A 27,759-nucleotide genomic window follows, 5' to 3' on the forward strand; every position below is an offset into this window, starting at 1 on the left:
TCAGTGATTATTAGTGTTGTTGTTATTGTATTGAAGGCTTCTCAGGTGGCTCAGTGGTAAAGAATCTGCCTGCCAATGCAGGAGATTCAGGAGACGTGGGTTTGATCCCTGAATCAGGAAGATTCCCTGGAGAAGGAAATGGCAACCCACTCCGGTATTCTTGCCAAGATAGTCCCATGGACTGTAGGAAAAAGTCTCCTTTGTGTCCATTTATTATTTGATGTGGTCACTTTGATCAGCTGTTTACTTTTTATTCCATTTCTTCCCCTTTCCCCCATCACCCACTTATTTTCATTGAGCTCCTGTGTAATTCTTCTCTATCTGCATGTTTATCTCAAAATTTATTTCTTCCTTTGGTGGTGGTTTAGTCACTAAGTCATGTCTGACTCTTGCGACCCCAAGAACTGTAGCCTGCCAGGTTCCTCTGTTCATGGGACTCTCCATCTTTGGTTCTTTATCTCCTTCTTGTCTTTTCTTAAGACATTCTCTGAGTTTCTTAACCTTGACTGTGGCCAAGCTTGGCAAATAAGGGAAACCTTTATTTTGCAGCCTGTCTAACCAAACACCCACCCTTTCTTTTGTTACCTGAGGCTTTCAAATGCTTTGAACATTTTTTGTTTTCAGATGTGTTCAGAAATGTTTTCAGTTATAGGTATTTTCATGGCTGTTTTGAAGTTTATGTGCTTGCTTTCTTTGAAGAAGTGTTAAGAGGAATTTCCATGTGTAAATGTGTGTGCATAGCCTCCAGATTCCTCTCCATGTATCCTCCCGTAAAGAGTATGTAATTCCATACTGTTTCAAAAACACAGAAGGAATCATATCCAGAAACGTCTACACAGAGTAGTCTGTCTTCTTCTTTAAGTTAGCATACCAATCATCTGCCACGGCAATACTTAGGGTACTTTTTTCTCTCTCAGTGGCTACACACTATTCCATTAATATAGTGCTGCCCTAATTGGCATAATATGTCATTCAATTCCCTAATGATGAACACTTGATGATTTTTGTTTGCTTTAGTTTGGCTTACCTGTGGCGGATTCATTTTGATATTTGGCAAAACTAATACAATTATGTAAAGTTTAAAAAAAAAAAAAGAAACAATGCTACTTTCAGCACTCTCTTACATGATCTTTTGGGAATGTTTTTTAATAGAGAATTTGCTAGAAGTAGAATCAATAATTGAAAGGTGACATGCATTTTACAATTTGGTGGATTCTTGCAAATGGCTCCTAAAAGGTTGCACCAATTTATTCTGTACGAAAGTGCCTTATCTCCCACATCTTCAATTAATTCTGATATATGAAAATTGATGCTGAATTATTTTGCTGTAATTTTTAAAAATATTTTTCAAGTGTGATTTAAATATAATGAAAATAATCATTGACTTCCTATTTTGTTTTGCGGGGGGTTCAGCTTTTTTTTAATTAAGTTTTATTTGAATACAGTTGATTTGGTTTCCCAGGTGGCACTAATAGTAAAGAACCCACCTGCCAATGTAGGACACATAAGAGACTCGGGCTCAGTCCCTAGATCGGGAAGATACCCTGGAGGAGGGCATGGCAACCCACTCCAGTATTCTTGCCTGGAGAATCCCATGGACAGAGGAGCCTAGAGGGCTACGGTCTATAGGGTCGCAGAGTTGGACACAACTGAAGCGACTTAGTGCACACACACGTAGTCGATTTATAGTGTTGTGTTAGTTTTTGCTATACAGCAGAGTGAATCAGTTATGCATATACATATATCCACTCTTTTTTAGATTCTATTCCTTTATAGATCATTACAGAGTGTTAAGTAGAATTCCTTGTGCTATACAGTAGGTCCTTGTTAGTTATCTCTTTTACATATAGTGGAGTGTATATGAAAATCCCAGTCTCCCAAGTTATCCCTCCCCCCTTCCTCCTTGGTAACTGTTTTCTTTTTTTTAATATTTTTTTTCTTTTCTGTATCCGTGACTCTGTTTCCATTTTGCATATAGGTTCATTTGTATCATTCTTTTAGATTCCACATATAATCAGTGTCTTATGATATTTGTCTTTCTGTGTCTGACTCACTTAATTTAGTATGACAATTTCTAGCTCCAACCATGTTGCTGCAAACAACATTACTTTATTCTTTTTTATGGCTGAGTAATTTTCCACACCACCTCTTCTTTATCCATTCCTCTGTTGATAGACATTTAGGTTGCTTCCATGTCCTGGGTATTGTAAATAGTCCTGCAATGAGCACTGTGGTACATGTGTCTTTTCCAATTATGGCTTTCTCTGGATATATGCCCAGGAGTGGGAATGCTGAATCATATGGTAGTTCTATTTTTAGTTTTTTAAGGAACCTCCATACTGTTCTTAGTAATGGCTATACCAATTTAGATTCTCACCAACAGTGTAGGAGGGTTCTCTTTTCTTCACACCCTTGCAAGCATTTATCATTTGTAGATTTTTAAATGATGGCCATTCTGATCTGTGTGAGGTGATACCTCATTGTAGTTTTGATTTGCATTACTCTGGTAATTCCCTGGTGGCTCAGACTTCTCTAGTGGCTCAGATGTTAAAGCTTCTGCTTACAATGCAGAAGACCCGGGTTCAGTCCCTAGGTTGGGAAGATCTCCTGGAGAAGGAAATGGCAACCCACTCCAGTATTCTTGCTTGAAAAATCCCATGGACGGAGGAGCCTGTGGGCTACAGTCCATGGGGTCGCAAAGAGTCGGACACGACTGAGCAACTTCACTTTCTTTCTTTCACTCGGGTAATTAGTGATGTTGAGCATCTTTTCATGTGCCTCTTGGCCATGTGTGTATCTTCTTTAAAGAAATGTTTATTTAGATCTTCTGCCCATTTATTGATTGGGCTGTTTGTTTCCTTGGTATTGAGCCCCTTGAGCTGTTTGTATATTTTGGAAATGAATCCCTTGTCGGTCACTTTGCAAATATTTTCTCCCATTATGTGGGTTGTTTTTTCATTTTGTTTATGATTTTCTTTGCTATGCCAAAGCTTATACGTTTACTTAGGTCCTATTTGCTTATTTTTGTTTTTATTCTCATTACTCTAGGAGGTAGGTCAAAAAAGATCTTGCTATGATATTTGTCAGAGAGTGTTCTATGTTTTCCTCTAAGATTTTGATAGTACCTGGTTTTACATTTAGGCCTTTAATCCATTTTGCATTTGTTTTTGTGTATGGTGCTGGAGCATGTTCTAATTTCATTCTTATTTCCTCTTTCATATATGTGTCAGGACCAGGATAACTCCCTGATCGTATTAGGGCAGGCCCCTTTGAAGATCAGGTGGGTTGGGCGGGACACCCCGTGCTACCATCTCATTAAAAGGCCCTTCATCTCTGGACAAGTCATCAGCACATCTGACTCCAGGATTCCCTTGTGGCTCCTCCAAACGACCTTGGTTCCCACATGGTATCAGCTTCCGCATGCCTTCCTCTCCTGGTTTTTTGGTGCTGTTGGGGCCTCTGCTCCCCTGCTCATACCTGTCCGCTCTCCAGCACCTCTCCATGACCACTGTCCCTGAGCTGGGATGCCTCCATGGATTGACTTGCAGACTGCTCTCTCCTACCCTTCTCAGAGCCAGGCCAGGATCACTCTGCCACTCACTCATCTAGTGTCTCCCGAATCCATTGGCTCCCAGGAGAAATTTCATGGTAACAGATTATATGTGAGTTCTTTACCCTCAAACATATCAGTCTCAGCCAGAGATAGTGATGCCATAAAGGAATCCATTTGTTTGTTCAGCATATGTTTACCATATACCTCCTGGAGCTAGACTTAACAGCTAATAAGATAGCTATTGTCTCTGGCCTTCCAGAACTAATTGTCCCTGAAAAACATAGCCATGGACACAAGCAGTTATGCATTAGAGCAGGGCTAGATGGGGGAAGGAACTGGGCTCCGTGGGTATTCAGAGGGGATCAAGAGTCTTCAATTCCTTAGAATTTTAAAAAGGTAAATTGACTTTGATTTGCTTCGTTTACTTTGTCTTCTTATTCTCCAGTTTATGGCATATGTTTTTCAAGTTTTGTCATGAAGTCAAGTGGAGCTGGGGCAGTTCCTTCAAAATTTTTTAGCCAAAAAAAAAATCAAAATTTGTTGCCTTAAATTACCAGGCTCTTTCAAGCAAGAATATTTTGATCATAAAAAAATAATGCTGAAACTATTTTATTCTATAAAGCTCTTTTCACCAGCCTGCTTCATTTAATATCCTTGGTAAACGCACATGTAAAAACAAAGTTTCGAAGTGTGTTAGTTATGTTACTCAATAAAAACTATAAAGAAAACCATTTTTTAAGCAATTCTTTGTGCTTTAAATATTCTGTTTAGATCCTGGAGAAAAAGAAATATTTCAGCAGAACTGGAGATATTTTTTGTAGGTAAAAAAGCTGAAAATGAGAAAGGAGAAAAAGTAGGAAAAGACAAACTACAAAAAAAGAAAGCTATGGGATTCCTTGTTCATTTTGAATGTCTATCTCTCTCTATTAATCAAAAGATGGAATTTCCTCACCTCTCCTTCCCTTCAAGTTTTAACACATACAGTCCCAGGATTCAGGATATTAAAGTTCTAGGAGAATTCTCAGTAGCATCCCTGTGTGTCTGCCCACTTTCATTCCCTCGCCTGTGAAATGGGCATTGTATCACTCACCTCACAGTGTTGTCGTGAGAGTCACATAAGATACTCCATGTATGTAGATGGCTCTGTAAAATCATGACGTGCTTAACACTCATAAGGCATAGTTCCCGGTGGGTCTCTCTAACCTGGAGCTATTCTTTCTCACTGGTCTAATGCAGACATTTAAATCCACAATCAGAACATGAGTGTGTGCCAAATGAAAATGCAAGAAGCCAAATAAATGCCATGGACAAAAAAGAGATGCTGGAGACTCGGATAAGATTTTACATTAGATAGAGCAACGCGAGTGTGACCAGATCACAAATCAATGAGTTTGTCTGAGCCGAGGAAAAGAGCGTTAAGTTATAAATAAAAGGAGCGACTAAACAGAGTGCCCACCAGAGGCCAGAAGCTGTCAACACAGGTCAGAACAAAATGTCAGGCTAATAAAACAGGAGTTCCAGGCTCTGAGGAACGAAGGATGAGCCCATGACGCTGCTGATGAGAAAGCTCCAGGAAAGGTTGAAACAGATTAGAGTTGTCAGTGGCACTCTGGGTTTGTGCTGGCTCGACACTAAGGTCTCCAGGAGAAGAGGGACAGGGAGCAATCAGACCACCCATCCTCAATGCTAGCAAACTAGCAATGTTGAGGAGCCAATTATTGCAGATGTCTGAAGATGAGTCGGATCTCTTGGCCTGTGGTTTCATTGGATGTCCTACCTTTTTCTGTGCTGGGGGCCAGGCGACAGCTGAGAGCCATCTTTCCTTCCAACAGGACTTGGTCTACGTTGGCCTCAGGATGACCCTGAACCCAGACACCCTGGGACACCATGCTAGGGGATTCAGTTCACAAGCTATCTGGCTCCCCAGACTACAAAGAACTTCTTTACATGTGTGAAATACTAACCTGAACTTTCCACATTAGGGCAGAAGGGCTTTTTCTCTAGACAAAAGTAGATGCTGAATGCCCAGTTCAAATGCACACATGGCACCCAATTTAATAACATATAGTAAAAAGAAAATAAGTCTGCATCAAGTTCTAACGCTTGTCCTAATAGTCTGCTGTGTTCTCACCCTAACTTCGAAGCATATGTGTTTCAGGCAAATGAATTCCTGCTGTACAATTAAATACTTTGTGTGATGCTCTGTCCTAAAGGTACCAAGTACTAATGTCCGTGTTTTCTACTGTGCTTTTTACCCAATAAGACTACATACAATGAAACTCATAGCACGATATGAAATATCAGTATGTCTTTCATTTGATTACTGCTGAGGACTCAGCACACCCTTGAATGAATCCCAGTCTTTCTCAAAGCAATCAGCTGACCAAAGTCAAGGCTGCTTCTCCAACCATAAAATAATTATAATAATGAGTGTTTGGAGAACATTTGCTCAGCACCAGGGGCTTTAATGCATTATCTCATCTGATATTCAGAAGAGCCTTTGAGGTAAGTCTTATCATCATTCCCATTTTATAGATTAGAAACTGAAGCTCACCTGTAACAAGTGGTAGAACAGAAACGCAAAACCTGATGTGTTGATCTGCAACGTTCCTATTTGTTTCTATGACTCCATCCAACACTCCTACACTAGTTTTCTATATTTTTATATATAAATACCACAAATATATGGAGGGTGCGGAGAGAGGGAGAAGGAAGGGAGAGAAAGAGATTTGTAATGAGCAATTTGATTATCTAGGATGGCTATAATCATTTGAAGACCTTAAGGAAGAAAAAGTTCTTAGAACATGAATTCCACTAGGTCAGATTCCAAGAAAGCATTCTCGTTTAATCTCTGTTGATGTTTCTTCCATCATATCCTGTTCCAGCCACTGCCTCCAGTCTCTCCCTAAAGAATATTAACTCAGAAACATAGTCTTTCTGGAATGCTCACCAAGCTTCCATTACTTTGCTGAGAGCTACTCGTGTGTGCCGGGGGAAGATGCTACCTGTTAATATTCTATCTTTATTTCAGTAACTGGCTCAATTTGAACACATTTTTTCCCCAATTATGTTGCTGCTTGGATGTCCCATTTCTTTCGTCATGTTTCTTGTTTTACTGCTCACTGTCCTTTCCTCAGTGGCCCAGCTGGGCTTCAGCAGAGCAGTGTCCCCTGAGCAGTGATGGCTCCATGTAACTTACATAAACACTGATCATTCTCAACAGTTATGTGGTGTTTTCAGCTTTATATGATTCCACAAATGGTTGCTAAAAACACATAGTGTTCCATTAAGAAGCAATAGATGTATTCCTTAATAGTGTGTATATCTAATATGTCTTGTAAATTGAACTAGAGATTTAAATCAGTAATGAGCCTAGGGCTTAGCACTGGTCCTGTTTAGGACCTATCCCAGCTGTCTCACAGCTTGACTCTCAGCAGAGATAATGAGAAGGAAAAAAAAAAACAAAATCAATACAGTTCCAGCCAGGTCTTTTGCATCAGCAAAGTTTGTAATTCACCCAGGTATGTGCTAGAGTTCAGATGGAGCAGAGAGACCCAACACACCACTTCCCATGTCTCCACGAGCTTGGAGGTCCAAATGACTTTCCTTCCTTCTTCAGAGAACCAGGTCCTGGCTTCCTGTTCTGCAGTAAACATCATCTTACACTAATACAAGATTGTTTCTTTTGTGAGCACACAGAGTCCTAACCACTGGACCACCAGGGAATTCCCAGGTCACAACGGATCATTTGCCCCCTTAACCTGGTTCTCTGGCTACTGTGCTCCCTACAATGCGAATCTCAAGGTCAGATTCCTTAGAACAGCCAGCGGAGTTACTTGCTCGCACATGAAGTGTCCCAGAAATATCTCCCACTGTGGCTTACCCTGCAGGACCCTTCCTGGACGCTCTGGTTACCCTCACCCCCTGATTCTGCTGTGTTCTCACTCACATCCTGCTTAATCCACTGCAAAGTAAGAACTTTTAAGTTGTAACGTATTTACTCAGTATCATCTAGGTTTACTAACATTTATTTTGATGTAACACATTCTCAATCTTTTGGTTATTGAACTATGGGTGTTCACTGTCATCATTGTTAATTTTGCTAAGTTTCTACTTTCCAGTGCAACCACATGTCTGCTACCCAGCTATTCCGCAGTCCTGAAATCTGGGGCATGGTGAGGGGGGGAGCAGTCAGTCCTTTAATCCTGAAATAAAATTGTAATAAATTGAGCACCACCCTCATATTCTAAGGCAATTCCAGTACCTCCTGGAATTATGCCTGCTTTAGAAGGCAGTTTGATGAAAATATGAAAAAATTATATTCCCTTCATCTCCTCTTTCAAATCCCCGTGACAACTGTGATAGTGGGTTTAATAGGGTTTCTAGCAATTCCTTTTCTCCTGAAACCTCAGAACGTGCCTTTATTAGGAAGTAGGGTCTTTGCAGGTGTAGTTAAGCTAAGATGAGGTCATATTGGATTCTGGTGGGCCCTGAAGCCAGCGATGGACATCTTGATAAGAAGAGAATGCCATAGAGACGCAGTGAAGACCACGTGGAGACAGAGACAAGGATTAGAGTGATCTGGTTACAAGCCAAACAATGCTAAGACTTGCTGAAGCCATGAGAAACTTAAGACAAAGAAGGATAGATTTTCCCCAGAGGCTTCAAAGAAAACAAGGCTCTGCCACCATCTTGATTTCAGACTTCTGCCCTCCAGTACTGCAAGAATAAAGTTCTGTTGTTTTAAGCTGCACAGTTTGTGACCATTTACTATTGTTCAGTTCAGTTCAGTCTCTCAGTCGTGTCCGACTCTTGGCAACCCCATGAACCACAACACGCCAGGCCTCCCTGTCTATCAGTAACTCCCGGAGTTTACCCAAACCCATGTCCATCAAGTTGGTGATGCCATCCAGCCATCTCATCCTCTGTCGTCCCCTTCTCCTCCTGCCCTAAATCTTTCCCAGCATCAGGGTCTTTTCCAATGAGTCAGCTCTTCACATCAGGTGGCCAAATATTGGAGTTTCAGCTTCAACACCCGTCCTTCCAATGAATACCCAGGACTGATTTCCTTTAGGATGGATTGGTTGGATCTCCTTGCAGTCCAAGGGACTCTCAAAAATCTTCTCCAACACCAAAGTTCAAAAGCATCAATTCTTTGGCACTCAGCTTTCTTTATAGTCCAACTCTCACATCCATACATGACCACTGGAAAAACCATAGCCTTGACTAGACGGAACTTTGTTGGCAAGGTAATGTCTCTGCTTTTGAATATGCTGTCTGGGTTGGTCATTGACTATAGTAGCCTGAGGAAACTCACACACCCACGCATCTTTGTTGTTGCTTCCCCCCCCCCCCGACATCTCTCATTCCAACAATGACCACCACATGTCTCCCTTCATTTGAGAATGTTCCCTAATTCTACCTGGGGATGTAAGAGAATTTTATTGAAGAATCATGCCTAACAGGAAATGTGAGCAGAAAAGTCTACAACTTCAAGCTGAGCCTTGAACTTGACTCTGTTGAAAACCAACTAGATTAGACACCAAATTTTCCTCACTGGCCGCTATCCTCAGATTCTACCCTCCAGCCAAAAAACTTTACACACCCCTGCTCAGCTGGGATCTTCTCCCTCCTGTTTCTCCTCTTTACTTTGTTTTGGGATTTCCAGAATACTTGTTTCCTTCAACTTCCAGATCAAGATTCAAAATCTGTTAAAGTATTTTTCCAAGAAATTCAACATATTTCTGCAGACATCTGATATCCATTGTAAAAGAAAAATTAATCTGTCAATTGAAGGAAGAAATGGAAAATTTCATTTGAGCCAAATTTGAGGATGATAGCTTGGGAAGAGCATCTCAGAGAGCTCCATTAGAAGTCAAGGCCCAGTTGTGTAAGTTTTTGAGACAGAGGGATGTATATCAAATGATGTTATTATTGATAGTTTACATAATCCAAATCTTCAGGTCATCGTGCTAGGTCATGTGACCCCTTACAAGCTCTAGAGGGAATGTTATATTTAAGGAATTGTCTTGATGCTAGGACACTGTTGCTGTTTATTGTTGAGCAGGTCTTTCTGCTGATGGTTGAGATCTGGTTGATACATAATGCAGATATACAGTGAACATTAGGGGCAGAAGAGGCCAAAGGGCAGAAAAAATTTTATGTTTAAATTTTTTGATCTTGCCATAAAGTATGAATTTTATTTCACACCAGATTGTGCCTTTCATAGTTAAGTACTTCACTAGACTAATTATCTTAAAAAAAAATCAGGTCCCTTTCCAGAGGAATTTTGTTATATTACAAGGACTTCTGGGTCAACTTGCAACTAGACTTTTACAAAAAACTTTTGCTACATTTGGAGCTCAGATACAATAATTACCATTGGGTAATAAATTTAACCCTAAATTGTAATTCCACTAAATAATTTAAAGTAAAGAAAGCATGACAATAAGGCAAGCAATATCATAATACTTGAAATGAAATAACTACACTCCTCAAGTCATCTTAACCTCCATTCTTTTCTTCCACTCAAGTAGCAGTGCTGGATACATGCAGGGATGCCTCAGAATTCACATTCTTCTTGACTTTTCTTTTCAAATTACAATTTTGGAAGCTGGAGCTTGTTGCAGGAAAGGAAGTGGGGTGCAAGAGGATGGTCACATCTGGGGTCTCAGGCAAGTCCCTGGGACGGTGCCTAGTGTGGGTTCTTGGCTTCCCTCAGGAAAGAATTCAAGAGTCACAAGTAAAAGATGGCTAATTCAGGAAGATACACACTCCATAGATAGATTCTGGACCATCTCAGAAGGTAAGAGGCCCTAAAATATGGGGTGGTTGGTTTTTATAGGCTAATGAGTGGGAGTATTATTCCAACTATTATGGGGATGGAGTGGAGATTTCCAGGAATTGGGGCACTGCCCACTTTAGCCTTTTTATGGCTGGGCTTAGAACTGTCCTGGTGTCTGTACGTGAGTTTAGCTTTCTGATGTATTATAATGAGTGCATAATGAGGCTGAAGGTTTAGTGGAAGTTCACTTGTGCACCATTTTGGACCTAGTTGGTGCTAACCAGTTCATGCTGTGTCCTCAACATCTCTGTCATTCTTTTAAAGGTTGTGCCCTGCTGCCTTCCTGTTCTATGCTATGCAGATTCATAATATTTTTTCCTAACTTTCAAGAAAAGACTTACATATGAAGCATTTCTATAATTTATTTTGGGCTCATGGATGGCTCCATCAGTAGCCCTGTGAACATGAGACTTAAAATAGACTTCTTTAAATAAAATAGATTTCAAATATAAAGACAGGAAGAAAGAACATTTACAACAAATAGCTGATACGTAATCATGTATACACCACCTGCATTTTAGAGGTGTTGTCTTTCTACCATACTGACTGCACATATTTTTTTTTTTAAGAAGTATGCTAACTTGCACAGCTGAAGTTCCATTTATGCTTGCCTGTCTTGTTTTCTAGGTTAAATTTCCATCATGGAGTTACATGTTTGTTTCCATTCATGCTTCTGTATATTTGCTACATATGTATGTTTGCATAAATGGGAGATGGTATTATTTTCTGTTTTATATAAAAAACACTATACAAGATCTCTCATTCTAAGCTTGTTCTTTTCCTCAGTTTTATGAATTTTGGCTTTATTTGAGTAATAGACCCTTTAAAACAGTAAGGACATTAGTGAATGTCTGGCCACCACTTATTTTAATTAATCCTAATTTTAAAAATATTATAATTTCAGAAAATAAGAAAAAGATTTTATATTCAATCCCTGTCCCCTATACAAAATTACTGTCAATATTCTTGGATACTTCCTTCTAGTCTTTTTAAATATCAACTTTTTGGCATAGTAAAATAAAATATTAATATCACTTAATTTTATATTACCATTTTTTTCATTTTCTACATTATTCCTTTGACAGTTATGTTTAATGCCTCTAAAACTATCCATCTAATGTATATACTATAATTAATTTAGCTATTCCTTTATTCCAGATATTTAATTTAGTTGTTTTACTTCTTCCTTTAAAAATAAGCCTTCAATAAACAAACAGACAAAAAAAAAAACAACAATGGCCACTGAACTGGTTAACTTGCACTAATTTGAAATTATTTTCTCAGATTAAAAAATCTTCTTCTGTAAATTACTTGCTCATTATTTTTTGTTTGACACCTTATGATTATAGACCTATGAATGAGCTATTTGTAAAATAAGTATTTCACATATTGTTTTTATCTTTCTTACAGACTTTTAAAAATATATAAAAATTATCAGTAGTCTACTCTTCCTTCCAACCCTAGGAAATAAGTATAATAAGACTGCCTTTAGAAAATTAAACCACAGTGGATCAGAGCAGAGATATGTAAAATCCCCTAACCTGATGAAATATATTAACATATAGAAAGAAAAATGTGTTAAGCAAAAGAGCATGGGCCAATCCCAGAGGCAAAATCTCACTGCTATGCCTCATTGTAAATTAATAAATTAATTAAACGAATAATTCACTGATTGTGATTTGACTTCTTGCACAGATTGCCCACAGAGAGAAAATGGCCTTGTCAAGTAGTTAAAAATATTTCTGTTTTTTGAAGCAATTACATTTCTGGTTGTAAATTGAATTGCCATTTAGTCCCAAGATTCTGTTTAACATTAGTCTGCCACTAAGAGATAAATCCGCTAAACCTACAAAATCAGGCTTTGGAATTTGTGAGGCTTCTGATCAAACCCTCCCACCAGACCATTCCACATTAGAGGGCTCTTAGTGGACGACCATGTGGTTTTTTTCCTGTAATAGGACTCTTTTTAAATCAACCTTCCCTGTGCAATTTCCTTTACTGCTCTGCACATAGAAACAACATTCTCTCTAGAGACGGATGACATACTAAATTCTATTCCTTTCAGTGTTTGGTATTTTAAACATTTGCCAATTTAATCCACTCAGGTAATAGAGATCACCTATCAAGAGGAGCTCAAAATTAATTCATTCATTTATACCATCACGCTTCATCAAGTGATATTTGGTCAGGGATTGAAAAGATAACTGGAAGGATGTCAGTTCGGGGGTGAAAATAAACCAGTTTTCAGTGCTTTGTAGGTCAGTAGTGCTGTGCTTGCAGGTAGCTCAAACAGTAAAGACTCTGCCCGCAATGTGAGAGACCTGAGTTCAATCCGTGGGTGGGGAAGACCCCATGGAGAGGGAAATGGCAACCCATTCCAATGTTCTTGCCTGGAGAATCCCACGGACAGAGGAGCCTAGTGAGCTACAGTCCATGGGTGGCAAAGAGTCAGACAAGATGAGCGACTAACACTTTCAGTGCTGTGCGAGCTTGAGAAGGGTACCTATCAAAACTGGGTGCTGGGGGTGAAGAAATGGGAGGTGTTGGTGGGGGCTGGGAGGAGGAGAGGGTGTGGGGGAATCGAGGCACCAAAGCCCCAGGAATAAAGGAGGGAAGGCTTATTTGGAAATGTGAGTAATTATGTAACTGAAGTAAAGGAAGCAAGAAAGGAGGGGCAAAGAGGTTTCCAAAGCATTAAACTGGAAAAGTAAGTGGAGATTAATTATAGCCTTATTGGTTCCAGGGGTCACGTGGCAGGTTTTTCCCTACTGAAATCTGCTATCATACTAGTCTTGTGTTTTCAATTATACCAGGGGTTGCCAAGCTTTTTCAGAAAAGAACCAGCTAGTAAATATTTTTGGTTTGCATGCCAGAAAGTCTGTTAGACTATTTAACTCTGCTGTGTAGTCTGAAAGCAAACCTACATCATATGTAAACAAACAGGCATGGATGCATTCCACTAAAGCTTTCAGTTGAGTTCAGTTAGGTCACACAGTCATGTTTGATTCTGTGCAGCCCCATGGACTGCAGCACGCCAGGCTTCCCTGTCCATCACCAACTCACTGAACTTGCTCAAAGTCCTGTCCATCGAGTCAGTGATGCCATCCAACCAACTCGTCCTCTGTCATCCCCTTCCCCTCCTACATTCAATCTTTCCTAGCATCAGGGTCTTTTCCAATGAATCAGTTCTTCTCAGGTGGCCAAAGTATTGCAGTTTCAGCTTTAGAATCAGTCTTTCCAATGAATATTGAGGACAGATTTCATTTAGGATGGACTGCTTGGATCTCCTTGGAGTCCAAAGTGCTCTCAAGAGTCTTCTCCAGCACCACAGTTCAAAAGCATCAATTCTTCAGCGCTCAGCTTTCTTTATAGTCCGACTCTCACATCCATACATGACTACTGGAAAAACCATACCTTTGAATATAGATGGACTGTTGTTGGCAAAGTAATATCTCTGCTTTTTAATATGCTGTCTAGGTTGGTCATACCTTTGCTTCCAAGGTGCAATTGTCTTTTAATTATAGGGCTGCAGTCACCATCCACAGTGATTTTGGAGCCCAAGAAAATAAAGTCTCTCACTCTTTCCATTGCGTCCCCATCTATTTGCCATGAAGTGATGGGAACGGATGCCATGATCTTATTTTTCTGAATGTTGAGCTTTAAGCCAACTTGTTAACTCTCCTCTTTCACTTTCATCAAGAGGCTCTTTTGTTCTTCTTTGCTTTCTGCCATACGGGTGGTGTCATCTGCATCTCTGAAGTTATTGATACTTCTCCTGGCCATCTTGATTCCACCTTGTGCTTCTTCCAGCCCAGCATTTCACATCATATTCTCTGCATAGAAGTTAAATAAGCAGGGTGACAATATACAGCCTTGACATACTCCTTTCCCAATTTGGAACCAGTCTGTTTTTCCATGTCTGGTTCTAACTGTTGGCTCTTGACCTGCATACCAATTTCTCAGAAGGCAGGTAAGGTGGTCTGGTATTCCAGTCTCCGGAATTTTCCACAGTTTGTTGTGATCCACACAGTCAAAGGCTTTAGCATAGTCAATAAAACAGAAGTAGGTATTTCTCTGGAACTCTTTCCTTTTTCTATTATCCAATGGATGTTGGCAATTTGATCTCTGGTCCCTCTGCCTTTTCTAAATCCAGCTTGAACACCTGGAAGTTCTGGTTCACATATTGTTGAAGGCTTGCTTGGAGAATTTTGAGGTTTATTTAGTAAATAAACTAAAGCTTTATTTACAAAATAAACAGAAAGCTAGGATTGGCTTAAGGGCCATATTTTACTCATTACTGGTCTCCATGAGCCTCTTCAAGATCCATCATGCTTGGAAATAACAAAAGTCAAATATATTCCTTCTGAAACCATAGGGTAAGCTTCGTCTGTCTGCAAAAGTTCTACCTATTGGGCTGAAAGCTCCTCTTTGAGAAGGTTAAGTATTAAATAAGAAAGTAGTTAAAAAATTAATAAGCAAGGTGTTTAATAGTATGATAATATATTCAAGTACTCTCACCTTAAAATGTAAATCTCAAAATTTTCAAAACCTGTAAAAGTAAAAACTTTAGATTTATATTTCATTTTGAAGAATAAACTCAAACTGTGTACCTCAGATTGGAACTTGAACCCATGTGCTGGGATTTGAACCCTGCCAAAACCCACAGTACCTGGTTTCAGGACCTAATGAAGCTCAGGTTCTTGATGTGTCATTGTAAAAAGAATTTAGTGAGTGACAAAGTGAGAGTAAGAAGTGGATTTACTCAGATTCAGAGATCCACACCACAGAGAGTGTGTGGGCCATCACAGAGGGCAAATTCCTATATGAAATGTGGCATGTTTAGTTTTTATAGGCTGAGCAATTTCATATGCTAATGAGTGGGAAGATTAGTTGGTGGTCTCTGAGCAGAAAAATCCATTTTTGCATATTTTCCTGGGTATGTTCAGCCTTTTTGGCCATATCCGTATTTTAAAAAACTGAATAAGCCAATTGGAGCAACTGATTCACTGGAGTCTGAGGCCCAGAAGTTGCTTTCTGAATCTTGTGCCTGATGTCTGGGGCAGACTGGGCTATGAAATACATAGCCAAGGGGGCTTGTCCCTCAAGGGAGGAGGGATCCATATTTGTATACTTCCTAAAAGTCTCCAATACTTTGGCCACCTGATGCAAAGAACTGACTCATTGGAAAAGACCCTGATGCTTGGAAATATTGAAGGCAGGAGAAGGGGATGACAGAGGATGAGATGGTTGGATGGCATCACCAACTCAATGGACTTGAGTCTGAGGAAGCTTCAGGAGCTGGTGATGGACAGGGAAGCCTGGTGTGCTACAGTCCAAGGGGTCACAAACAGCTGGACACAACTGAGCGACTGAACTGAGCTGAACTGAACTAAAAGTCTCCTAAAAGTGGAGAGTTCTGACAAAACATGGTCCACTGGAGAAGGGAATGGTAAACCACTTTGGTATTTTTGCCTTGAGAACCCCATAAACAGTATGATAGGGGGAAAAAAAAAAGGATACTGAAAGATGAACTCCCCAGGTCGGTAGGTGCACAGTACGCTACTGGAGAATAGTGGAAAAATAACTCCAGAAAGAATGACGAGAGCGAGCCAAAGAAAAAACAACACCCAGCAGTAGGTGTGATTGGTGATGGACGCAAGTCCCATGTGGTAAAGAGCAAACTGCATAGGAACCTGGAATGTCAGGTCCATGAATCAAGGCAAATTGGAAGTGAGCAAACAGGAGATGGCAAGAGTGAACATCAACATTTTAGGAATCAGTGAACTAAAATGGACAAGAATGGGTGAATTTAACTCAGATGACCATTATATCTACTACTGTGGGCAGGAATCCCTTAGAAGAAATGGAGTAGCCTTCATAGTCAACAAAAAAGTCTGAAATGCAGTTATTGGATGCAATATCAAACATGACAGAATGATCTCTGTTCATTTCCAAAGCAAGCCATTCAGTATCACAGGAATCCAAGTCCATGCCCCAAACAGTAATGCTGAAGAAGCTAAGTTCTATGAACACCTACAAGACCTTCTAGGACTAACACCCAAAAAAGATGTCCTTTTCATATAGGGGACTGGATTGCAAAAGTAGGAAGTAAAGAGATACCTGGAGTAATGGGCAAATTTGGCCTTGGAGTACAAAATGAAGCAGGGCAAAGGCTAATCAAGTTTTTCCAAGAGAACACACTGGTCATAGTAAATACACTCTTCCAACAACACAAGAGAAGCCTCTACACATGGAGATCACCCAATGGTCAATACCAAAATCAGATTGACTATATTCTTTGCAGTCAAAGATGGAGAAGCTCCTTAAAGTCAGCAAAAACAAGACCAGGAGCTGACTGTGGCTCAGATCATGAACTCCTTATTGCCAAAATCAGAGATAAATTGAAGTAGGGAAAATGACTAGACCATTCAGGTATGACCTACATCAAATCCCTTATGATTATTCACTGGAAGCGACAGATAGATTCAAGGGATTAGATCCGATAAAGTGCCTGAAGAACTATGGACAGAGGTTCATGATACTGTGCAGGGGCACTGATCAAGACCATCCCCAGAAAAAGAAAAGCAAAAAGGCAAAATTGTTGTCTGAGGAAGCCTTACAAATAACTGAGAAAAGAAGAGAATGGAAAGGCAAAGGAGAAAAGAAAAGATATACCCATCTGAATGCAGAGTTCCAAAGAATAGCAAGGAGAGATAAGAAAGCCTTGCTCAGCATTCAATGCAAAGAAATAGAGGAAAACAGCAGAATGGGAAAGACTAGAGATCTCTTCAGGAAAATTAGAGATACTAAGGGACTGTTTCATGCAAAGATGGGCTCCATAAAAGACAGAAACAGTATGGACCTAACAGAAGCAGAAGATACTGAGAGGTGGCAAGAATACACAGAAGAACTGTACAAAAAAGATCTTCATGACTCAGATAACCACGATGGTGTGATCACTCACCTAGAGCCAGAAGTCCTGGAATGTGAAGTCAAGTGGGCCTGAGGAATCATCACTATGGTCAAAGTGAGTGGAGGTGATGGAATTCCAGTCGAGCTATTTCAAATCCTAAAAGATGATGCTGTGAAAGTGCTGCACTCAATATGTCAGCAAATTTGGAAAACTCAGCAGTGACCACAGGGCTGGAAAAGGTCAGTTTTCATTCCAATCTCAAAGAAGGCAATGCCAAAGAATGTTCAAACTACCACACAATTGCACTCATCTCACGCACTAGCAAGTAATGCTTAAAATTCTCCAAGTCAGGCTTCAACAATATATGAACCATAAACTTCCAGATATTCAACCTGGATTTAGAAAAGTCAGAGGGACCAGAGATCAAATTGCAAACATCTGTTGGATCAACAAAAAGGCAAGAGAGTTCCAGAAAAACATCTACTTCTGCTTTATTGACAATGCCAAAACTTTTGACTCTGGATCACAACCAACTGTGGAATATTCTGAAAGAGATGGGAATACCAGACCACCTGACCTGCCTCTTGAGAAACATGTATGCAGGTCAGGAAGCAACAGTTAGAATTGAATATGGGATAATAGACTGGTTCCAAATAGGAAAAGGAGTACATCAAGGCTGTATATTGTCACCCTGCTTATTTAACTTATATGCAGAGTACATCATGAGAAATGCTGGGCTGGAGGAAGGACAAGCTGGAATCAAGATTGCCAGGAGATATATCAATAACCTCAGATATGCAGATGACATAACATTTATGGCAGAATGTGAAGGGGAACTAAAGAGCCTCTTGATAAAAGTGAAAGAGGAGAGTGAAAAAGTTGGCTTAAAGCTCAACATTCAGAAAACTAAGATCATGGCATCTGGTCCCATCACTTCATGGCAAGAAGATGTGGAAACAGTGTCAGACTTTATTTGGGGGGGCTCCAAAATCACTGCAGATGGTGACTGCAACCATGAAATTAAAATACACTTACTCCTTGGAAGGAAAGTTATGACCAACCTAGACAGCATATTAAAAAGTGGAGACATTACTTTGCCTACAAAGGTCCATCTCGTCAAGGCTATGGTTTTTCCAGTAGTCATTTATGGTGTGAGAGTTGGACTATAAAGAAAGCCGAGTGCCAAAGAATTGATGCTTTTGAACTGTGGTGTTGGAGAAGACTCTTGAGAGTCCCTTGGACTTCAAGGAGATCCAACCAGTCCATCCTAAAGGAGATCAGGCCTGGGTGCTCATTGGAAGGACTGATGTTGAAGCTGAAACTCCAATACTTTGACCACCTGACGTGAAGAGCTGACTCTTGAAAAGACCCTGATGCTGGGAAAGATTGGGGGCAGGAGGAGAAGGGGACAACAGAGGTGAGATGGTTGGATGGTATCACCGACTCAGTGGACATGAGTTTGGGTAAACTCCAGGAGATGGTGATATACAGGGAGGCCTGGCATGCTGTGGTTTGTGGGGTCGCAAAGATTCAGACATGACTGACTGACTGAACTGAACTGAACTGCTTCTTGGAAGAAAAGCTATGAGCAACCTAGACAGCATATTAGAAAGCAGAGACATTACTTTGCTAGCAAAGATCCATCTAGTCAAAGCTATGGTTTTCCAGTAGTCATGTATGGATGTGAGAGTTGGACTGTAAAGAAAGCTGAGGGCCAAAGAATTGAAGCTTTTGAACTGTGTTGTTGAAGACTCTTTAAGAGTCCCTTGGACTGCAAGGAGATCCAACCAGTCCATTCTAAATGAAATCTATCCTGAATATTGATTGGAAGGACTGATTCTGAAGCTGAAACAGCAATACTTTGGCCACCTGACGTGAAGAGCTGACTCTTTTGAAAAGACCCTGATGCTGGGAAAGATTGAAGGTGGGAGGAGAAGGGGACGACAGAGGATGAGATGGTTGGATGGCATCCCTGACTCAATGGACATGAGTTTGTGTAATTATAGGGCTGCAGTCACCATCCACAGTGATTTTGGAGCCCAAGAAAATAGTCTCTCACTATTTCCATTGCTTCCCCATCTTTTTGCCATGAAGTGATGGGACTGGATGCCATGATCTTAGTTTTCTGAATGTTGAGTTTTAAGCCAGCTTTTTAATTCTCCTCTTTCACTTTCATCAAGAGGCTCTTTAGTTACTCTTTGCTTTCTGCCATACAGGTGGTATCATCTGCATATCTGAGGTTATTGATATTTCTCTTGGCAATCTTGATTCCAGCTTGTGCTTCATCCAGCCTGGCATTTTGCATGATGTACTCTGCATATAAGTTAAATAAACAGGGTGACAATATATAGCCTTGATATACTCCTTTCCCAATTTGGAACCAGTCCCTTCTTCCATGTCTGGTTCTAACTGTTGCTTCTTGACCTGCATACTGGTTTCTCCAGAGGCAGGTTAGGTAGTCTGGCATTCCTGTCTCTTGAAGAATTTTCCACAGTTTGTTGTGATCCACCCAGTCAAAGGCTTTAGCATAGCGAAGCAGAAGTAGATTTTTTTCTGGAACTCTCTTGCTTTTTCAATGATCCAACAGATGTTGGCAATTTGATCTCTGGTTCTTCTGCCTTTTCTAAATCCAGCTTGAACATCTGGAAGTTCTTGGTTCATGTACAGTTGAAGCCTGGCTTGGAGAATTTTAAGCATTACTTTGCTAGTGTGTGAGATGAGTGCAGTTGGTGGTAGTTTGAACCTTCTTTGGCATTGCCCTTCACTGTGACTGGAATGAAAACTGACCTTTTACAGTCCTGTGGCCACTGATGAGTTTTCCAAATTTGCTAGCATGCTGAGTGCAGCACTTTCACAGCATAATCTTTTAGGGTTTGACATAGCTCAACTGGAATTCCATCACCTCCACTAGCTTTGTTCATAGTGATGCTTCCTAAGGCTCACTTGACTTTGCACACCAGGGTATCTGGCTCTAGGTGAGTGATCACACCATCATGATTATCTGAGTCATTAAGATCTTTTTAGTGTAGTTTTCCCTGTATTCTTGCCACCTCTTCTTAATATCTTCTGCTTCTGTTAGGTCCATACCATTTCTGGTCCTTTATTGAGCCCATCTTTGCATGAAATGTTCCCTTGGTATCTCTAATTTTCCTGAAGAAATTTTCCTGGTATCTCTAGTCTTTCCCATTCTACTGTTTTCCTCTATTAGTAGTATTACAAGAAGAGACCAGAGACCTATTCTCTACTTCTTTTTTTACATACACTGAGGAAAGGCCACCTGAGCACAGCAGACAAGAGGCAGCTGGCTGCAAGAAGCTGGCTAAACCCAATCCTGAATCTGCCATCACCTTGTTTTTTGGACTTTCCAGCTTCCAGAACTGTGAGAAATTAATATTGCTTAACCCATCAGTCCATGGTATATTTGTTGTAGCAGCCTGAGCTAAGACAAACTAAAGTTTGAGACCCACTGATCCAGGACAAGCCAGGTTCCTTAATGGCATTTTCAGAGATGTAAGGAGAAAAGTGATGTATGGATGTGAGAGTTGGACTATAAAAAAGGCTGAGCACAGAATTGATGCTTTTGAACTGTGGTGTTGGAGAAGACTCTTGAAGAGTCCCTTGGACTGCAAGGAGATCCAACCAGTCCATTCTGAAGGAGATCAGCCCTGGGTGTTCATTGGAAGGACTGATGTGAAGCTGAAACTGCAATACTTTGGTCACCTGATGCGAAGAGCTGACTCATTTGAAAAGACCCTGATGCTGGGAAATATTGAAGGCAGGAGGAGAAGGGGACAACAGAGGATGAGTTGGTTGGATGGCATCACCGACTCAATGGACATGGGTTTGGGTGGACTCCGGGAGTTGGTGATGGACAGGGAAGCCTGGCGTGCTGCCTTTCATGGGGTTGCAGAGTTGCACACGACTGAGCAACTGAACTGAACTGAAGGGGGTAAGAACCCACAATGAGAACACTTCTGTACACTTATTTGGGCAGTAAGGCAAGCTCATAAAATCACGTGTTTGAATGTGACATCTGTTTTTTCATAGAATCATGGTAAACATGTTGTGTTTAGGTATTTCTGACTTGTGTAAAATTTAAACACTTGGGAGTGGCACTAGTTACTATTACATGACTCTAGCATTTTAAAACTTTACACAATCTGCTGCTGGATCAGTTCCTATTTCTTAGGCATTTACAGTGAACAATTGGGTTACTCAGTAATTGGAAGTTTGAATACTGCAATAGCAAGCTATTTTCCTTTTAAAAAATGTTAATGCTTATAATTCACATTTATTGAGTGAAAAAGGGCTTATGCACCTGGGCATTATTGCATAAATTCATTATTTAGCACTGAATAACATTTTGGAAGAATCAAGAAAATAATTGTAATACTACATTTAATTTGTTTGCTTTTCCTGTTTCTGAGTGGCTCAGTCAGGCTTGTAGGAAACAGCTTATTTTCCTTTACACATTGTTGGATTACTGTTCCAACAAAATTTACTGAAATTAAAAAAAAAAAAGTTACTCTTTCTTTAGGTAACTGAGTTCTGAAAACCTATAACCTAAAATTCCATTTTCACATTACAGAGATACTTTTGTTGTAACAGTTACATTGTGCTTTTTTATAATATGATGTCCTTCAAACTTGTATTTGAAAAGATATATTTAAGTAGAATTGTGTTTAATTCATTGGCTTTTTTAATTATTAGAGAATATTATTATTTTTATTTAGCACTAAATATATTTTAAAAGTTATTTTCTGTCTTTTCTGTTTCCTCATTTTTAGCCAAATATTCTTAAGCAAAAACTTACTAGAATAGTATAGGTTATTTAAAGAAATTTTCTAACTCTAACTGAAACTTTTTATAATACTAATTACCCACTTTATTTGCCTGTTCTTGGGTTTGAAATGTATATGTTGCTTTTAAAGAAGGCAAAAAGAGACACTTTAATCACTGCACATGATCAAGATTTTATAAAAGTTTACAGCATGTATGGCAATTTTAATTACTTAGGCACTGCAGAGCAAAATTACTTTTACTATTATAGACATGGTATGTTTCTTCCCAAAGTGTACTTTTTAGCAATTTCTCAAAATAAAAATTATCTGATCCCGGTCTCATTAATGCTTTTACAAAACAAGATAAACACTTTGGGATAAAATCCAGGGACCTTGTAACAAGGAAGAGTCTTGCTGTTTCTAGATCAGTGTTGTCACTATAGTTATTTTGTTCATCTTGGTGAAGAATGGGATATTTGGCCTATTTTATGTTTATGATATTATAAAATATCATAAAATCTCTATAACAATAACAGACCTGTGGTTGTTAAATTTTAAAGTTACTGGAAGAGATTCACAAGAAAGAAGAGCTTTCTTCTTCAGATTTGACTGCTAGTACAGTGTTTGCAATTAAAGTCTTTACCAATAGGTGGGGCTAGAAAATTTAATACTTATTCCAATAATTGAACTTACTGGAAAAAATGTGCTTTTTTTCTTTTAAGAGAAAGCATTATAAAGCAGTATGTGCATATATAAAAAATTAAACCCTGTTTATTTCTGTTACAGGACAATCTAATACAGTCCGACTGGTGGGTGGCAGCGGCCCTCACGAAGGCAGAGTGGAGATTTTTCACGAAGGCCAGTGGGGTACGGTGTGTGACGACCGCTGGGAACTGCGTGGAGGACTGGTCGTCTGCAGGAGCTTGGGATACAAAGGTGTTCAAAGTGTGCATAAGCGAGCTTATTTTGGAAAAGGTAATTTTTTTTTTTTTTTAATGAAATGTAAGCATTCTCCCGGAGAAGGCAATGGCACCCCACTCCAGTACTCTTGCCTGGAAAATCCCATGGATGGAGGAGCCTGATTGGCTGCATGCAGTCCATGGGGTTGCTAAGAGTCGGACACGACTGAGCGACTTCACTTTCACTTTTCACTTTCATGCATTGGAGAAGGAAATGGCAACCCACTCCAGTGTTCTTGCCTGGAGAATCCCAGGGACTGGGGAGCCTGGTGGGCTGCCGTCTATGGGGTCGCACAGAGTCGGACATGACTGAAGCGACTTAGCAGCAGCAGCAGCAGCAAGCATTCTCCAATACATATAATCAAGTAGAGACAGGAACATATAGAAAAGGAAGTAGAATTTTTTTTTACAGGCCTTTCCTAGAAAGTAGGAATGAAAAGAGATTTAAGGAAAAGACATATGCTCTTAGACACCTTTTAATGTCTACATATCCTTTAGACTGAATTGGTTAGTGGAAAATGTAACAGAGGAAATGCGGGAAATGATCGGCAAAGCAGACCAGAAAGCAGTCAGTTACAGAGAAGGCCTGACTTCCTGGGACACTCACTGACCTCTCTGGGTCTTGTGGGCAATGCCTTGTGTTCCCCTATTCTCTCTTCTGTGGAACTGAGTGGGGGCGGGGTACCGGTTTCTGCGTTTACCCCCCAGCCACCACGCCCTGCAAGTCGCTTCAGTCCTGTCCGACTCTCTGCGAACCCATGGACAGTAGCCCGCCAGGCTCCTCTGTCCATGAAATTCTCCAGGTAAGAATACTGAAGTGGGTTTCCATTTCCTTCTCCAGAAAGGGCAGTAGAAACTCTAAAAGAAAAAGGAGCAATTATACGAGCTCTCTATGCCTGCCAGTTATGACTTCTCCTCTAAGGACTGTGATGGGAAATAGGGAATGGAAAGGTTACTTTCCCCTCTATGTGAGGTTGAATTGCGTAGTTCTTTTGCTACATGTAAATTTGTGTATTTTCATCTGATGATTTGGTAACATGTTTTATGAATGTATTGAAAGACCTTGGGAGAAAATTTGCAGGGGGTAAAACATTTGAAAGTTTACCCATGGTATTTTTACTACCTCATTTTTTCCCCCTACACTGGCATCTTATATTAGGTTTTATGTATAATTAAACATATATAAGTTCTGAAGGACAGGTTAGAAGAAAGTAGCCATATATAAATAAACTAGAATTTTAAAGTCAGTGTTTCCTCTTTATTTATTCTTCTGTCCATATGTGATAAGTAACTAGTGTCTCTGAAGTTGGTGGTGACCAAAAAAGAGAGAAAGATCTGACCACCTTCTTCTTGCATTAGTTATTCTTCTAGGGAGGTACTGGCAATAGAGATTGTATGCAGAATTATAGACATAACATAACAGCATTACCAGGTATGTAATACAGGGATGCCTGGTGTGCTGCAGGCCATGGGTCATAAAGAGCAGGACATGACTGGGCGACTGAACAATTACCAGGTAATCTTATGTGTAATAATAAAATAGTGGAGTATGTCAAATTATTACATCAAAAGACTAAACAAGATAGACTTCTTAAATTCATGAATTATATTAATGAAACATATTGTTAATCCTCTGTCCATGGGAGTCTCCAGGCAAGAAAACTGGAGTGGGTGGCCATTTCCTCCTCCAGGAGATCTTCCTGACCCAGGGTGTGAACCCACATCTCTTACGTCTCCCACACTGGCAGGCAGGTCCTTTGAGCACTGGCGTCACCTGGGAAGCCTGTGTTTAGCACTATTATGCTACAATTTACTGAGCAATAACTCTCTGTCATGCATTGTGCTAAACACATAAGCAGTATTAATAATAGATCACAATTATATCCTTTATTCTTTTACCTAAATGAATTTATTATATCAGATTTAAGAGATGAATTTTAGAAGGAATCTAGATTCCAAAGTCTTTAAAGACCAGAAGGATAATTTAACTTCATAAAGAGGCTAAAGACAAGACAGAAAGAAAGTGGTGAAAGTTTCTGTTCTGTTTTGTTCAAGCCCCTGGCCACCAGTTTTTAATTTGTGTGTTAAAGCTCTGAATAGAAGAAACAAAGGAAAGAGAAAATATCCATAAGTTGCCACCACCAAACAGATTTTTGGAATTTCCAAATTTTTCCATTTACACTACACTTTCAGAACTTCCTCAGCTTGAAAATTGTCAGACCAAAATCATTCATGTACCTGTAAAATTTACCTCCATGTGAAATGTTTTAAACATTGATAAGATAGATTTATTTTTTACCCCCAGAGAAGGGAAAAAGACAAAAATCCCCAACTCTTCATCACTAGAAAATCAAATGAATCAGTTAATTGTTTAGGAAGACTAATCTGCCCATTTGAGTTTCTATAATGTTTTTTTCAGAGAGATTCCATTTCTATGTAACTAGGATCTATAGCATGAAAGACCATTTATTTAAAATACATAATTGTATAAAAAACATTTCAAATATAAACTGTAGGAGGAAACAGAATAAGACATTATACCCAGGCTCTATTCCTTTTCTGAATATGGAGCCTTGCTATAGATTTCAAAGTTGTTTTCCCATTAAGGTTCAAGCCTGTACAGTCAATACACAACTGGAGACCATTATCTTAAGATTCCATTAACTTGAAGGCCTAGTTTCACAAGTAAAATGCTCTTTCCCCCCAGATTTTATTCATTCTTACTTATACCTCTGGGGATTTCTAGTCTAAAGCACTAGGAATTTCTAGTCTAAAACACCGGTAAGAAAGGAATAAAATAAATATTCTGAAATACTAGCCAAACAAAAAAACAGAAGCTTATTATTTAAATAGAGTTTAGTCTCAAGTGAAATGATTCATTTGGCTATATGGAAACAATCATCTCAAGATTTTTCCGAGATAACTGACTACTTCTCTAAAATGAGCGTCCATTTTCAGTGAGGCTATGTATTTACATTAAAATTAAAAGACGCTTGCTCCTTGGAAGAAAAGCTATGACAAACTTAGACAGCATATTAAAAAGCAGAGACATTACTTTGCCAACAAAAGTCCATCTAGTCAAAGCTATGGAGAAGGCAATGGCACCCCACTCCAGTATTCTTGCCTGGAAAATCCCATGGACGGAGGACCCTGGTGGGCCGCAGTCCATGGGGTTGCTAAGAGTCGGACACGACTGAGCGACTTCACTTTCACTTTTCACTTTCATGCATTGGAGAAGGAAATGGCAACCCACTTCAGTGTTCTTGCCTGGAGAATCCCAGGGACGGGGGAGCCTGGTGGGCTGCCGTCTATGCGGTCGCACAGAGTCGGACACGACTGAAGTGACTTAGCAGTCAAAGCTATGGATTTTCCAGTGGTCATATATGGGTGTGAGAGTTGAACTATAAAGAAAGCTGAGCACCAAAGAATTGATGCTTTTAAACTGTGGTGTTGGAGAAGACTCTTGGCAGTCCCTTGGACTACAAGGAGATCCAACCAGTCCATCCTAGAGGAAATCAGTCCTGAATTTACATTGGAAGGACTGATGCTGAAGCTGAAACTCCAGCACTTTGGCCACCTGATGAAAAGAACTGACTCATTGGAAAAGACCCTGATGCTGGGAAAGATTGAAGGTGGGAGGAGAAGGGGATGACAGAGGATGAGATGGTTGGGCAGCATCACTGACTCGACAGACATAAGTTTGAGCAAATTCCAGGAGATGGTAAAAGGACAGAGGAGCCCAAAGTGCTGCCATCCATGGCATTGCAAAGAGTCGAACATGATGGAGCAACTGAACAGCAAATATTTGTTTTGAATCTGAAAAGAAGTGGCATCTATAAAGTGCCCAGTTTGAAGCCAGACGCACAGCATTGCTCACGAGTGACAAGATCACAGGGAGCAGGACCACTAACTGTATAATTACATATTTACCATCCTCTTTGAAAGGTGAAAGTCACTAAGTCATGTCCAACTCTTTGTGACCCCGTGGACTGTAGCCTGCCAGGCTCCTCTGTCCATGGAATTCTCCAGGCAAGAATATTGGAGTGGGTAGCTGTTCCCTTTTCCAAGGGATCTTCCCAACCCAGGGATCAAACCCAGGTTCCCTGCATTGAAGGCAGATTCTTTACTGTCTGAGCCACCAGGGAAGCTGAAAGTTGAAAGGTAGAGAAGTCAGATTGGTGTTACATTGTGGAGTGACATTCATGATGTTCCAAGGGTGGAAAAGTTGAATGTGGTTTTCTGCAGTTTGGAGGTGTGACTTTAGAACATTCTGTGTAACATTCTCTAGTAAGGTCCCCGCTCTGCTGCACACACACACCTAGCACTGTTTCAGCTCTCTGGAGATTTCAGCCCCAAACAACTGAAGAATGATGATAAGAATTTTAAAATAGTAAAGCAAGGTGGGCTGGGAGAAAAATAGAACTGAGGTGATTTGTTCTGAAGAAAAAGAATCTGAAAAATGAACTTCATGATCTGCTTCAGTGTACATTGTATTTTAAGAAACAGGCTTACAACATAAACTGATTCTGGATTAGTCATGGCAAACCACCATTTCATGTGAAGCTGTTTAAACTCTTCCTTTTTCCATTTTAAATTTACAGTTTTACTCAGGAGGTAAACAAGAAAGCAGTTTGACTGCAAAAGAGAAGCAGGCAAGGAAATTTAGAAGTATGAGTGGGGAGGTGTAGAGCAGAGAAGAGGAGGAAGGT

At 40.0% G+C, this 27,759-nt stretch overlaps 1 protein-coding gene across 16 annotated transcripts in view; it reads left to right on the top strand.

The window, feature by feature from the left end:
• Positions 1–27,759, top strand: part of MSR1 (macrophage scavenger receptor 1) — an 85,097-nt gene that overhangs the window by 47,529 nt on the left and 9,809 nt on the right. For 6 of the 16 annotated variants that reach the window (XR_015156323.1, XM_086380705.1, XM_086380703.1 and 3 more), the window contains one exon: positions 22,878–23,066. Coding sequence is in view for 15 of the 16 variants with exons in the window: in XM_086380705.1 (XP_086236831.1) it covers positions 22,878–23,066 (189 nt within the window). In the remaining variant the exon portion in view is untranslated. Of the gene's footprint in view, positions 1–3,230; positions 4,285–10,274; positions 10,359–22,877; positions 23,067–27,759 lie in introns of those variants that run through there. The other 10 variants (XM_086380698.1, XM_086380697.1, XM_086380699.1 and 7 more) reach the window with 3 other exon arrangements.

This window comes from Bos grunniens, chromosome 27 (genome assembly GCF_055505025.1).
Source record: "Bos grunniens cultivar Pamir isolate PY7600 chromosome 27, Bosgru_T2T1.0, whole genome shotgun sequence".
Classification (NCBI taxonomy): Eukaryota; Metazoa; Chordata; class Mammalia; order Artiodactyla; family Bovidae; genus Bos; species Bos grunniens.